Genomic DNA, 15,100 nt, shown 5'->3' with positions numbered 1-15,100 from the left:
GTTTGAGAGTTTAAAAAATCTGGTAATAATATATCAGCTGATGTTATTTTTTACATTATTAAATAATTGGGGCATTTTACAGTTGAAAAATTAACTTGTCAGTAGGGTTTGGCGGTGTCTACCGAATTGGCATATGACTATGTCCACAGTGAAATGGATGATTTCATCATCATTGTGGGGGATATTAATAATTTATGTTTTTCCTAATCATGAAATATCCTCAGTTAAATGTGCAGACATACTTTATAAATTACCTCAAACATATATTTGGCATTTCTGTAAAATGTACTGTAACATTTCTTGAGCTGGTGTAGTCCCTCATTCATCCAGGAGTGTTCTATCATAGAAAAGGTTTCAGTCGTAGTCATCTGGACACTGTTTTCAGAATCAAGACGTTTCGGCTCCCATCCGGAAGTCATTCTCAATTGTGAAAAAAAATGGGACGGGAACTAGAAATTTAAGCTACTGTGTTACATAAGCCCTGCCCTCAGGAAGGAATCTGTCTGAGTATCTGTTAATAGCTAGTTTCACCTGAAACTGACCTAATTGTTTCCAAGATGGCCCAGTAATCAGTAATCAGGCCTATTGTTTTCTGGCTGCATCTACCTCATCACTGTTAAGTACCTGATTAGCATGTGATTGGCGTGACCAAGGTGATAATACACTGTGATAGACAGTGTATGTCCCAGTGTATGTCCCTGCCCTCAGGCAGGAATCTGCCTGAGGGCGGGGCTTATGTAACACAGTAGCTTAAATTTCTAGTTCCCGTCCCATTTTTTTTTTCACAATTGAGAATGACTTCCGGATGGGAGCCGAAACGTCTTGATTCTGAAAACAGTGTCCAGATGACCACGACTGAAACCTTTTCTACGATTTCTTGAGCTGACATATTTTCCAATACAGATATATTTGCAATCAGCTAATATTGGCCAATATTTATCGGTAAGACTTTAATTTGCAGAAAGTGTCAAAATCCCTTTGAATTATGTGCATTTAAACAGAAGGCCTAAAGAGATATTCCTCAGTACATTTGTTATATTATTAATGATTAATTACAATCACATTTGAATTGCCACTGATATTATGTAGACCAGTATGTTAACCTGTATCCACAAATCATATTCTGTCAACAGACATGGCTGATTGGTTTATAATTTGCACAAAAGTGTGTGAGTTTGTACCCCTTGGTGCCACAGCTTTACTTGCCACATGCAGATTACTTTGAGGTACACACACTTGGAGCATTGGCTAAGATCCTAAAATGTAAATGCTGGATTTCATTAAGTTTGAATGGCCTTAGTCAGCACAGTGATTCACCTCTATGTGTGATCCCCTTGAAAACTTTTTGAGCAAAACAAACTGGTTCACAAGTCATCAGCGTTAGTCAACGGTGGTTGCGGCCCGCTCGGGCAGAGTGTATCCTGTACATCAGCAGAGTGTCTTGAGATGTCAGCCCCCATTAGGACCTGCCAGGCATCACAAGCCGGCTGTCTAAATTTAGTTTAGTCTCTGCGCCATGATTAGATAGCCCAGAACGGGCGAGCCACGCTGCCGGCTGCTGGCAGCATGAAAGATGAACTTCATTCACGGGACATAATTAAGTGAAGGATTGGGGGAGGGGGGTGATGAGGGGGTGATAGGGAAGGGAGAGGGATAGGGGCAGATAAGATAAGATAAGATGAAACTTTAATGATCCCCGTGGGGAAATTGGGTCATTGCAGCAGCAAAGAATGGGATATAGATGAGAATACAAAAAGAAAAAATTAAATCACCATCTGAAGGAATTTAAGCCTACTGTAACAAAATATTTCTGGGACAAAAGTAAATATCATTGCTTGCACATAGTTATGAGTAATTTTTAGTTGTTTTTGGGTACGCATATGTCTGGTTTAAAATACTGATATGATTGTTTTCACATAGAGCATTTTACCATTTACACATTAGCAGAGTTTTGCAGTTTTCAGTTAAGAGGAAGATGGCAAGATGGATTAAACACCTTGTCCTTAAAGTGGAGGTCATTGTCCCCGCACGCGGTCTGTGACACATTTACACAAATATCCCACATACCAGTGGACACTGTCACCCGGGGATGACGCCCCCTTGTGTAAAAGAGAAACTTGACCGACTGTCCTTGAGCTCGAAGGATGGGGTGGTGGTGGTGGCTGGTGTGATCCATTGGTTGGTTCCTCACTTGAATGGTGTAATTAATTGCAGAGGCAGCCATGTTTTTGGGCCAGCCCCCCTGACATGTCAGGGCTGCCAGTCTGTGGAGTCCACAGGTGTGTTTGTCTCTCTGACCGTGTCGGTCAGTGTGTGATTTTCTAAAATGATAGCCCATAACTAAGCATTATAGCTACCTCCATTTTGTGTTATAGCCTAGTTAGTCTTGTCAAGTGGTGTAGCAGAGGGCATTAGGCAGCATAAAGTTCTCTTCATGCCTCGAATGATATGAAACTTTGCCTGAAGAACTGTTAGTAACTGTGTTGAATTGAAGGAGATAGATGGTGAAATAAGGCAACAGTATGCAGTATATGCTACATGTTTCCACCTGTTTTTGTCACTTGTCAGTGTCTTCTTTTCTGTTTCTTGATCATGTTAAGTCTGGCCAACTTGCCTCCATGATCTACTTTGCATTCACATCTTAACCCCCTCCCTTCTCCCTTTTCCTCTCTGTTGAGTCTTGCGACAGGTTGTGACAGCAGTCTGTTAAGCATGTAAGGTCATGTAGTAGGTGATGACCTGTGCGTGTGTGACAGTAGGGTGATTGGTCTCAGCTAATTATTCCTGATGTCCTGAGGCGAGCCTGTCTGTTGAGTGTACCTGAACACAGCACCCACTGAACGCTCATTGAGGAGGGAGTTATTTCAGCCGGGAAACTGAGAAAAAAAGAGAAAAAACTTACGGATTTAGCCAGTCCCTTCATGAGTTTCACTTCTTGTTAATGCAACACTTAGCACAACTGCATTATTTGGAGAGGGGTGCAATATTTTAACATAAGCCAGATTGAAGAAACATGCATAACTCAACCCAATCCAGAACCATTCTTATGAGTCCAGATCAAAACAAATCGCACCTTGATGAACCAAATTTTTAGCAAATCACAAAAACACTCACTAAGATCCTGGCAGAACTGTTGAAAACTGAAAGCTGTAATGTTTTAAATTAATATATCATTCAGAAACACAGGGGACCAAGAACCTTCCGAGCAACTCAGGAACTAAACCTGCGTTTCTAATAGAGGAACCAGGGGCTAAATTTTGTTCCAGTAGGATAGTTCCAGGTGTAAAAAAATACAAAGAACAACAGAATTAATCTGAGTTGTTTCCTCATGTGACCACTGACCACCATTTTTAAATTTGTCGTCACTCTAGGAATGGGCAAAAGGGACAAAGGTAACAGTCCATGACATTTTCACTGCATGCCAATAACAAGGGGAAGCAACTTCACAAATGCAATACTAGATGGTCTAGACACATTTTCTGCTTTTCAGCTGTTCAGTTTTCAGCTTTTCAGCTACTAAACAAAACTTATTATTTTTCTGCCAACTCTGTTCAAAATTCTGGATGAGATTGTGTTTGTGTATGTGGATGATTTTGTGTGTGTTTGTATCCGTTGTAATATTTGTTTCCCCAGATTGTTTTTAGTGTTGTATACTATCTGTAAGACACTTGCTCTATGATGGATATAAGTCACAATGCCAGATTTTACAGACTTTCTGCATATCTTTTTCTTTTTAATCGATTCTAAGACCAAGAGCTGGCATCTGACATCAAGCAGTTATTACTGGATGGCAGAAATACCACTGTTGCTATGGCAATGGTCCTTCCCCCTCTTATCCTTCCTGGCAATTTAGCCTTACTCTATCTTTTACTTCCCCTTTCATCAGTTCCTTTCCTTGTTTGTTTCTTTTTCTCTTCTTCTTTTTTTCCTTCTGTCTGTTTGCTCTTTGTGTGGTCATTATATGAGGCAGAGTCATATGTTCACACATGTTCACAAACACATGATGGACATCTATGGGCCATCGGCAACATAAATAATGTACAAGAACATACAAATGCAAAGAAACTGCTAACCAACAATAAGAAAACAGAAAATACAACATATAACTGCGCAAAAGAATACACACATACTTCTTTTCATTGCCTTGCTGCCTGTCGGTGTGTCTCTACCCTCTGTTGGGGGTGCTGCAGCTCTTTGTTATACCTCCACCACTACAGTACGCTTCTCCTCAACTGCCATCACCCTCACTGCAGCAACTATAGTTAGGAGGCCTGTTACTTTCTGCCACAGTTGCTCGCTTCGCACTCTGTTGTGCCACAATCCTGTTACACAGCAGCCACCATATGATAGGCTTACCATCAGCACTGTTTGCAAAGTTAATAGCCGCCATCAAAGTGGGAAGTGGCGATGTATTTCAATTTAACTCATACCTAATGCCTCGTTTGAAAGCACTGTCCATGTGTGACAATTTCAGAGGTGTATGTCACAGGCTTGGAAAGTATAGAAGAAGAGATAATGTAGCATTAGACTGTCTACATGGGTAAATCTCTGGTAAATATGGCAACTTTACAGAGAGAAGGTTTCCATGTGAATTCTCAGTAGAAGTGTTCTCTTTATTTGAGACGTCAGTAGCACCCATTTGACGAAAGCTAGAGAGAAAAAAGAGAGAATGCACTGTAGGTTGCTTTCTGTATAACTGTCCTATTTTTAGAAAGTGGATACTGTGAGAAATGCTAAATCTTAAAGTTACAGCGTTTTGTTATTTCCCCTTTTTCTTTGCTTTAAAATTGTACTCCATTTGCGTGTTCCTTGCATTGGAAGTGTACTAATAGTCACTGGTATATGTATGTATGTGTGCATAAATGTTCGTGTGTGTGCTGCCTCCTAGCATGTCCCCAGGCAAAACACCTGACTTAATAAGGTTGGTCCAACCTCCAGCTGTCTCCTGTGTCAGTAGCCTCCCAAATTGTCTGGCTTAGTTTATTCACATGTTACACGGTGGTTTTCTATGTGAATTTTTCATCCTTTCTATTCCAAGAGAAGCTTGACTGAACACACTTCAGCCTTTACCGTTCAACCTGTTCTCTGCTGAGTACTGGGAAGTGCTGCTTTTTGTGCAGTTGAAGACATATTGTGTCCACTGCCAAATGTTTCAGTTTAATCCTGCAATTTCTTATCTATATTTAGTGATTCACTAAGTTAGGGTTTAAGAAAAGAAGGATGCCTCCATATGACAGCCTGAATAGATATAGCCAGAGGTTTGTTTTTATGAATCCTGTTAAGTCTACCTACAACATAAATGGTATTATAAATATATACATGATTAATAATACAGTCCTATGTCACAGGCGTTCTTTTCTTTCCTTAAGGCTAACAACAAGGTTTCAATTGTTTTTATACCACTACTGATTCATCCAACAACCAGGGAAGTAAGCTATAACTTATGCTTATGTAAAGACCAGATATAAAAAAAGGGTTTATATCAAGCTCCAGGTCTGACTTCATCTATCACCATACCAAAGGACTCAAAACCAACAAAACACAAGACAGTGAAATATCAATTTTCATTATCAATTAATCTACTGATTATTTTCTCAATAAATCATTGGGTTTATAAAATGTCAGCAAATAGAAAGAAAAAAGTCCCGCACAGTCTCCCAGAGTCCAAGGTGACATTTTCAAACTGCTTATTTTGTTTGACCAACAGCCCAAAACCCAAAGATGCTCAACTTACAGAAGAACATCCTGACTAGTGTATTTTTGCTTGAAGTCCCCCTCCACTCAAAATATGTTTTTCTTCTTGTTCCTACAGTTGGATATTTGAGCTTCACTGTGCAGAATGATATATGTGCAGAGACACTAGAAGGCTGTTTTCACGTTCATCTGCTGAAAGTGGAAAGTTTCTCTGTGCTCATTGAAAATCAGATTTTAAGGGTTGGGCCTATGAGCATGATTTGTGACTTCACAAATAGTTTGCAAGCCAATCCAGGTCCAATTTGCCAATTACACAAGTGTGATGTAGAAATTTTAAGCCACCAGTGCACGTACACTGAAAATAATAGACTTAATAGACTTTACAGTGAAGTAGGAGACATCTTGTGTCCAGCAGGAAAACTTTAGATATTAACAACATTTGCATAGATTATGGAATTTTTAATGACCTTTTTTTTTTTTTTTTAAGGATTTTAATGTGTAAATTATACTTTTTTTGCAGAAAAAACATACCAGAGACACATTATTGTTCCAAGCAGACTATTTGTATATATGTTTTATTACATGTCTGGAGGGTATCTTTAAATCATTACTTAAATGATGAATTGGTTATCAAAATTGTTGCTGACTTAACTAATTAACTGATTGTTTCAGCTTTACAGTACTGTAGGTAAAATAAGCCTTTATAGACTAGAAGAAACAAGTTAGACATTATTCTCTATAGTAATTTTGGAAAGAAATTCTAAACCTGCACTCGCATTTATGCAAATTGCATGATTAGGCTTGGATTTCTCAATGACAGTTTGAGTCGTTTTTGGTCAGGAATGTGCTACATTGTGTATCATGGCTCATTATCCCGGTCTGCAATGGTTTCATTTAGCATATTAATGAGTTGTTTTTTAGAAAAGCTGAAATGTGGAAATGTGTTCCTTCCAATATAACCATTACCTGGAAAAGTAACATATCTGAAATTCAAAATGTCGGTATATTTCCTCATAAAACATGGTTTTTAAAAACAAAATGTCACCAGGTCAGATGTTTTAGGACCTGTTCTATCTAAATCAGTTAAAGGCAAGGCAAGCTTCAGGTAATAGACTATACAATTATAGCGCACAAAAGAACACACACACACACACGTTCTCACACCTGTACACTCATCTATGCTTGGTGTCCTCTCCCAGCCATCTGGGCCATCCATCAGGCCTCCTGAGCAGGTATAATCTAGGGGGGAGTATCTTTTTACAAGAGTCCCATTAGTTTACGAGCTGTCTGCTCCCTGGCGCCATCACTTTGTCCTTTAGATGAGTTAGACCGTTCAGGACTCTCTCACAGCATTCAAGGTTTATAGGAGGGGAGCTTAACTTTTTAATACACTGCATGATAAAGGTGTCTGTTCTGATTGTATTGTTTTTCTGACCTCACTGGCAAAATAGCTTCAGATGACACTGGGACAATGCCTGCAACAAGGGGAGAAGGGATGGCATTCACCTACTTTTTACTATAGCAATATTATATAAGACTTTCATGGATATCACACAGGTGCTTTGGAGGACATTACTGGAACACATTGTAATAGTATAGAAAGTACTTGTGAGTGTTCTGACCTTTTCATTTTCCAGTGCAGCATATACCTCTTATTGCTGTATTTAAAGCAAGAGATACAATTACTGTTGTTGTTATTATTGTTGTGCTACTTAAGGTTTAGAACGCGTGAAAACCAGAGTGCCGCAGTCTTGATTTTGGATTTGCTGAGGTAGCTCCTGGTGCAGAATACAAACCCCAGTTTTGGCAGGTGTGTGTGGTATTCATACATGTGTGTTTGTGTGTTGCCGAGAACCTTGTGGTGTTTTGCCCCAGTGGTCGCGCTCCGTCTGAATGATGCCTGAATAGTGCATGGCTCCGGCCCGCCAAGCGTCTTCCCTCCTTCTCCCATCAGCTCCCTGCTCAGCCAGCACTGACTGACAGCACTTCTTCCCTTCTCGCTGTCTTCCATTCTTCTTACTAGCCTTCATACAGAACCATGCACACAGGCAGGTAGACTGACTGACAGGCAGGTAGACAGGCAGACATGGAAGAAGTGCAGGTACACACTATCACATCCACACTTACAATCACACATATACACACACTCTCATACTTATTCTATTTGATTTTTTTTTCTAACACCACCGCTTCATATTGCTTGGTTGCTTATAGTGAGGGGCCTCAGTCGGCCAGTTAAGCTCCATTGTTTCAGTCCACTCAGGAAGAAAACAGCCCTTTATGAATACATGCATGATTCCAGTGGCTGTTGTGTATAATCAAGATTAGAACCTAAATTTAGTTCTTAATGAATCCTTAGATCCTGCCCCAATAGAGAGTCCTGGCATCATGTCTTGGCTACTCTCTGTTGCTTGTTGTGCCAGCATTTCTTTTATCTTATTTCCTGAAGAAATGAAACATGTTGCTGGGGTTTACTTTTCACATTCTAACACAAATTCACATCCACTTCAGCACTTGCGGTTAGAAGTTGAAACCTTCATGTTTTTAAGTTTGGGAACAATTCATTTTTTAATACCTTTGTCATATATGATAGTAAATAGAATATTTTTGGGTTTTGGACTCAGCCATTGGCTTACCTCTTCTGCTGAGCCATGGTGTTTAACCTGCGATTATGAGTGTTCGTAAAAGGCTGCTAAAAACAGAAATATTGAATAAAAAAGAATATTAGATCTTTTTTTTTTTTACCGAAATTACAGTCACTATGATTTTGATTGAGGTTTTCTTACTTCTGGAACAGAAGGCCTTTGCCTTTGTTATATAGCCAAAATGTTAAAGAAATGGTCCTGTGACCCACATGTAAGTGGTTCAGATCCCCATGCAGGCTGCGAGAATCTGGGCCACAGAGGTGAATAAGACACATTCTCTCCTCCCTCAGCAAGTACGGTACATTTGAGGTGGCCTTCAATGAGGCACCCAACCCCAGCTGCTTCACTGGAGCTGCTTATGGCAACAGTACATGAGTGACTGCACTTGGAAACTCCATGTTGTGTTCTTTTGAAGTGACCTTCCCTCGCCTTGTAACTACTCTCAAGCTGCTGCTATATAATACTTTTGGTTATCTTGGCTGGTTAAAAAAGTTTTAATGTAATACATTACAAACATGATATTTTGTTATATTTTGCCCTCTGAATGTTTCAAGAGTCATTGAGCATTCATTACCTCTGAGGGTCCCACATCAGAGCAGCTGTTGTGGGTGTTAAACAGAAGGTACATGGTGTCCTAATCACCCCCTGTGGTCCCCAGCTTAACTCCAGCCAAGACAAAGTGCACCCCTGTAAGTTCATGCATAATGGAATACAGTAGACACAGAGAGGAAAGACTAGCAGTTGCCCTTGAGTTGCACATTGCTGATGTTACAGGTGTTTTTCATGCCAGCGAGGAATACTGCTTCCTCCGGGGTTGAGACGGTCTCTCCAGACCAGTCCCCTGAGGTCTGTGTCTGCCAGTATGATAAACACCCACAATACGGATCGCACTAATTCCAAAGCATGTATATAATAATGTGATATTTTATTGGTCCCAAAAGGGAAATTCTGTTTCCGCTTGCCCCCGCTTGTACTATATGTATACTTTGAAATGATTGCCTGTGGGGTGAATTGACTGTAAATTCAGTTTTTGCTTTAATGAGTTTTTTCTATAGAGACCTGTTAAAGGAATGATTTCATAATTTCATTTATTTTTTTTGTTGTTGTACAGATTACTATGTATAGCGGGGAGTGAAAAATCTGCCAGCTAAAAATGGCTTGTTTGCATTGTTAACTTTGTTCACTGAAACTGACGGGGACAGCTAGTCCCTCATCGCCTCCGGGACAGTTGCAGAAACTTTTTTCACCCACATTGTGACAAGTGCCTGCTGAGCAAAAACAACAGATTAATTTTCAAAATGTCATGAAATGCCTTTAATTTATTCCAGTGGAGATAGGGCTTGGCTGTCTCATTCATAATGCACAAGAGATGCCCTAGAGAGTCAGATATGTTTTCTGAGAGATGAGCTAGCCTCACACTAATGAAACGACATCTGCAATTTAGCCTGTACGTCAACTATGCTCATGTTGCCCTCTCTGTCTCTGCCGACTGTGGGGAAATGGAGTTTTATTCCTCAGAAATGATTTCTCAGGAATTGGAGCGGAGATGAGTATGGCTATATAGTGAGCATTTAGGAAATAGGGGTATAGCCACATTTCCTATCAAAGTGTATTAGCATTAGAATAAAGCATCACCACAGAGTCTATTTCACAGATGGATTATGGATTACATATTTCCTTATGCAGATCTCCTCTCAAAGCAGCATTTTAGCCCAGGACTAATTAAAATGTGTGAACATATAAGAATATGATGAAATTATCTTTCCTAGTTGAATATATCATTGTCCTTTCATGTACTGTACCAGTGCAGTGAATCAGTACTCTGACAGTCAATCTGTGGGTCTATAAGTCATCTGGGCTCACGTTGGGCTAACTGTGATTTGGATTCTGTAGTGGTCCGGCTCTCTGCTGGAGAGTGGTTAGGAAGACAGCGATTTTCAGGAGTAGAGGCTGTGTCTTTGGTTTTCTGTATATGATGTATGGGTCTAACAGGCACATCTGCTTGTTCTGCTGGCCACATGGTGCCAAGTAAATATTTGCCCCTTGCCACACACTTATACATACCCACACACAAACACCAGCATAGATGCCTCTTCAGTGCACACATTCTGCACACAAGCCTTTCCTGCAATGCAAAATGTTTGACCAGAGGGTACAGGGCTTTCTGGAGATCACTGCAGCATCAGGATGGAAAGACCATTAGCTAACTTGCGCCTCACGTCCCTTCACCCCTCCTCTCTATAACCCCCTATGGTGAGATTAATGCCAGGTGGGGGAAATATAACATAGTTTAATTAAGCCCGAGCCCGCAAGATTCATGGACTCATTTCTTTGTCTGACAGTGCAAATGAAGGTTCAAAGGGAGCAAGGCAAGAGGAGAGACACCCTTGACTAGCTGTTAGGAGCGTAATGAATGTAGAGGTGCACATAGGATAACGATTTCACCCTTAAAGACTTGGACTTTATTGTAAATGGCTTCTATATAACTTCACTGCAGCTGTCCCAGTCCACATGTGTAAAAGGTTGACGTCATTGCGAGCAACCTAATGGTGCATTCAGACATATGAGCGCACACACACACACACACACACACACACACACACACACACACACACACACACACACACACACACACACACACACACACACAGGTACTGGCAGAAGAGATTCAAATATGTGTGAATTCATCCAGCAGTATTGCAATGGGGAGCTGTGAAAGTTGATTTGAAAAATGTATGCACATGTGCTTTGACATGCAGTAGTGGCAATCAATAGCCACAGCTGCTGAAGCAGTCTTTCATGAGCTTGCAAAACAGGATGTACCCCAACAAACCACGCTGGGACTGGCAACGATTTCAGTGGGGAGGCAGGACCACAATGCCAATCAATCTTGCCTGTGTTGGCATCAATATTGTATTATACCATGTCAGTTACATGAGGTATTGCATGATAAAGAGTTTTTCCCAGAAACAGGAAAATAGCAGTGGATGGAATGATTTGTTAAGAGTACGATTTAGCATTGAGCTCCTAGAACATTGTCAGACTTAAAATGGACAGTTTAAAGAATGATTGATTGATTGATTGATTGAAATCGATGCAAAATAACCAGATATTGTCTTTTTTTAAAGCATGCATGCATTCTTCTTCCTTGTCAAAACCTGGCTACATTACCCACAATGCAACTCCAACTGCCGACAATTCAGTTGGACATGTGCGTGTGTTGTAGTAAATGTAGTAGTAGTAGTAGTGGTAGTAGTAGTAGTACTCCCCAAATGTAAAATCGGTGGAGTTCCCCTTTAAGTGCGTCATAGTGCCAATCTCAGAAAACTGGCAAATTGAATATTGGCATGTACATTACAAGCACAGTGCTAACTACGCCTGAAAGCTGCAGATTCAGGGTGAGGCAAAATCTTTTAATAGACTGTAGCCTTTTCTGTGTCTGTACACACTATAACTCGGTAGCAATACGCACACACTTCCATACATTGTCTTCCACTTGTTATAGTCCTGAGGAGAGGGAAGGGAAGGAACAAAGAGACAGAGAGAGAATACACGGAAAACCTGCAACACATTTGCTTTGCAACTTTTATGGTCTGTGTCATGTCTAAGAGAGTTTTTTTTTATCTGTTTTTAAATGCGACTTGCTGCTGCACAGGCAACCTTGGGGTAATCGAAACCTTCCCATACTGGGGGGCTCTGACTCCCTCCAAACCAACAGAGCCATGCTGTGCACTAGATTACTGTATTGAATTTCTATGTAATTAAAGTCACTGGGGACAAGGTAAGGGAGAAATTTTAAGTGGAAGATGCACAGGAACTATAGTGACTAAATAGTTACTCCCATCAGCTGAACAAGCTCTAATGCGTTTTACTCAATTTAGCCAATGGACTTAGCCCATTGCTGTTTAGCTGATTGCTATTTCCTATTCTGCTATCTGTCACTGACTCTCCATTGCATTTGCCTTGAAGAACAGGCAAGGCAGAGTCATTTGGCAGCACTAATCAATATCGTTCACTCTGTGCAAAGGGCTTATCAATTTCCAGCCAGTTCCTTGAATAAACGTTGAAGAAGAATTTGGCTTATTCATTGGGTACATTTGTTAAAAAGTATGTTAAGGCAGTGCCATTTCATTTGCACAGAAATCAATTTCCCCTCTTCCCTTCACTCTTGGAATGCAGGTAAAACAGTGGCAGTGCAATTACAAGTGAAGAGATTTCCATTGTGTTTTTATGTTTGTCTCAGTTTGGCTGTGGCGACTCGTCTTGCTGAATGCTAATGGGGGGTTCGTAGACTTGTAGGTCCCGGGCAGAGGTAGATCTATCTGTGAATAATGCATGAGTTAATGTTAGCGAGAATTCATCCAGGAACCTCCTCCTTCTTAAGAAATACTGCTGAAAACGCACAATCATACATCTTGAATATCCTAAGCTGCCTGGTCCTGGTAGACAAGGTCACTCAATGATTTCACTTCCTTGGTGAAGAATATGTGTGAAGAAAATGTGTCATGGATTATCCAAAAAGAATTAAATAGTTTCAAGGTCCTGGGCATCTGATGAGGAAAGGCAGTTTACCACCTACTTGATATAATCTGAAATGTTGAAATGTTGTATGAACTTGTATGACTTGGCTATTACCTCATAGCCCAAAAGAAGGCCCAGTGTGGACCGGAACCACTTAGAGTAAAGTAATGTGTTTTCTAATGAACTGGGTGGAGACGTTATGGGATAAGTACGGTCACATTTGAGCCCTGAGCCAAAACGGTTACACAAGCACAGCTACAAACAATAGCTTTAGCTCTATATATGAACATAATCTCTTTTTTGGTGCAGGGAAATTATATCCTACACCTTTAGTGTAGTCTAAGTATTATGCTCGATTTACTAAAAATAGGATGAAATAGAAGACATAGGTTGCTAAATACCACAAGACAAAACATTTTTTCTTGAGTCACTGTTGATCCCTACATCCACCCATCCTCGATTACTGCCAACGTGTGTGTGTGTGTATTCGAGAGAGAGGGATATGGGCTGGATGTGATGTGTAGCACCTAACATTAAGCCATATTTTCTGGGTCTTCATGGACCCAAAGGTAACTACTCTCCGCCAATTTAGAAGTTCAATTTGCACCTTTCCATCACATTTATTTTACATTATAGCCTGCCGGCTCTCCCTCCCGGCCTGGGGAGAACGTAGTTATTAATCTACTTCTAACCCATCAGATAATTTCGGTGAAGAAAAAGAGAGACAGGAAAGGAAGTTTGGAAAATGAGGACATGGTTGGTAGATTGAATGATTGATTGAATGATGTCCAGGAATGACTTAATAATCCAATAATGGTTTGAAAATAGTTTTTATTGGGATCATTTTGTGTCACGAACAGTAAATGGATTCTTTTTCAAGTAAGTCAACAGTCATTAAAACCCGTTATCTTCGAATTTTAGTCATCATGTCATAACATGTCATCAACTCATTAACTGACAATGTAAACATGGGGGAAACCCTTCTGCACCACACACTGCCTGAACACAGCTGCAGGCCGGTAAATACACATTATTGTCATCATTTTCGCTTCCATCTCAATATCTCTTTAGCTGTTTATTGTGTCATTCTTTGTCGGGCATCAAAAATGTTCAAAACATGGGAAGGGAATAGAGCTCGACTGATTGCAGTTAGTATTACACTGGTCCAGAGTGTGCGGCAATCCCCCTCTTAATTATCAGTATTTGGGAGTTTAAAAAATTAAATAACAATATATTGGCCAACTTTCATTTTTCAACATACACTCATAACAAACAATTTTGATCTATTGTTGAACAGACTGAACAGTTTGTTATTTATTGACATACAGTATATGCCCATGTGGATATATCTCTGATAAGCTAATATTGGTGGATAATATTGGTGATAACGTAATATCAGCTGATATTATCGACCTGCCAGTTATTGGTCGGGCTTTAGAGGGAAATCAAAGTCTTTGTGTAAACTAATGTGTGAATTGTGTGAATCTAAAAAGGACCCTTTGATATTTTTGTTGTTTTTATAGAAGAGCTACGGAAACTCAGCTGGTCTGGAATCCCACGACAGGTCCGACCGATAACGTGGAAGCTCCTTTCAGTAAGTAACTCACACATGTGCTGTACATATATACTGTACATGCACAAGCAGACACCTGCAGACACATTGAAATAAACACTTATTAGCAACACTCATAAAAACACTTGCATACAAACACACTCAAAGACAAAAACCTATGTAGTCTCATTCATAAACCCTCACTTGCACACACATTCAACCGCACAAATAATGCGCATTACAGAGGATCTTGGGCACACAAATGCACAATAAGTTGCTGTCATGTTCTCTCTCCCAACCCCCTCCCTTTTTTGATTTATGAAGACTGGTAACAGTCCTGCTTTTTTTTTTTCAAACTTCAATAGGGAAAATGAATTGCAAGGCACAATTAATTTATTCATGAGACGCGTGGTGTGTTTACTCATTAAGCCATTGTTGTGGTGTACAGCTCCTAGTCTGCAGAGAGAAGACTGGCTTTTTGAACGCCGTGACTCTCCCATTAATTACTGCACAATAGTTAATGTGCCGCAGAAAAGACGCCATTAAAGGTGTGTGTGTGTGTGTGTGTGTGTGTGTGTGTGTGTGCCTGTTTGTGTTTTTTGGTGGTGGGAGGCTACCAACTGGGCGCTTTAACCATTAATGGCTGCTTTGTTAGGTACTCCTGAAGTGAGTGCTCATAACGCCATAT

The 15,100-nt window shown here is 40.3% G+C and overlaps 1 protein-coding gene across 6 annotated transcripts in view; it reads left to right on the top strand.

Moving 5' to 3' along the window:
- tbc1d22a (TBC1 domain family, member 22a) overlaps window positions 1-15,100 on the top strand; it is a 124,890-nt gene that overhangs the window by 12,738 nt on the left and 97,052 nt on the right. For all 6 annotated transcript variants that reach the window (XM_044185330.1, XM_044185328.1, XM_044185325.1 and 3 more), the window contains exon 6: window positions 14,384-14,454. In XM_044185330.1, the coding sequence (XP_044041265.1) occupies window positions 14,384-14,454 (71 nt within the window). The remainder of the gene's footprint in view (window positions 1-14,383; window positions 14,455-15,100) is intronic.

Source organism: Siniperca chuatsi, linkage group LG23, assembly GCF_020085105.1.
Source record: "Siniperca chuatsi isolate FFG_IHB_CAS linkage group LG23, ASM2008510v1, whole genome shotgun sequence".
Taxonomy (NCBI): Eukaryota; Metazoa; Chordata; class Actinopteri; order Centrarchiformes; family Sinipercidae; genus Siniperca; species Siniperca chuatsi.
The sequence above is the reverse complement of the archived record's forward strand: the minus strand, read 5'-3'. Positions and strand labels throughout refer to the sequence as shown.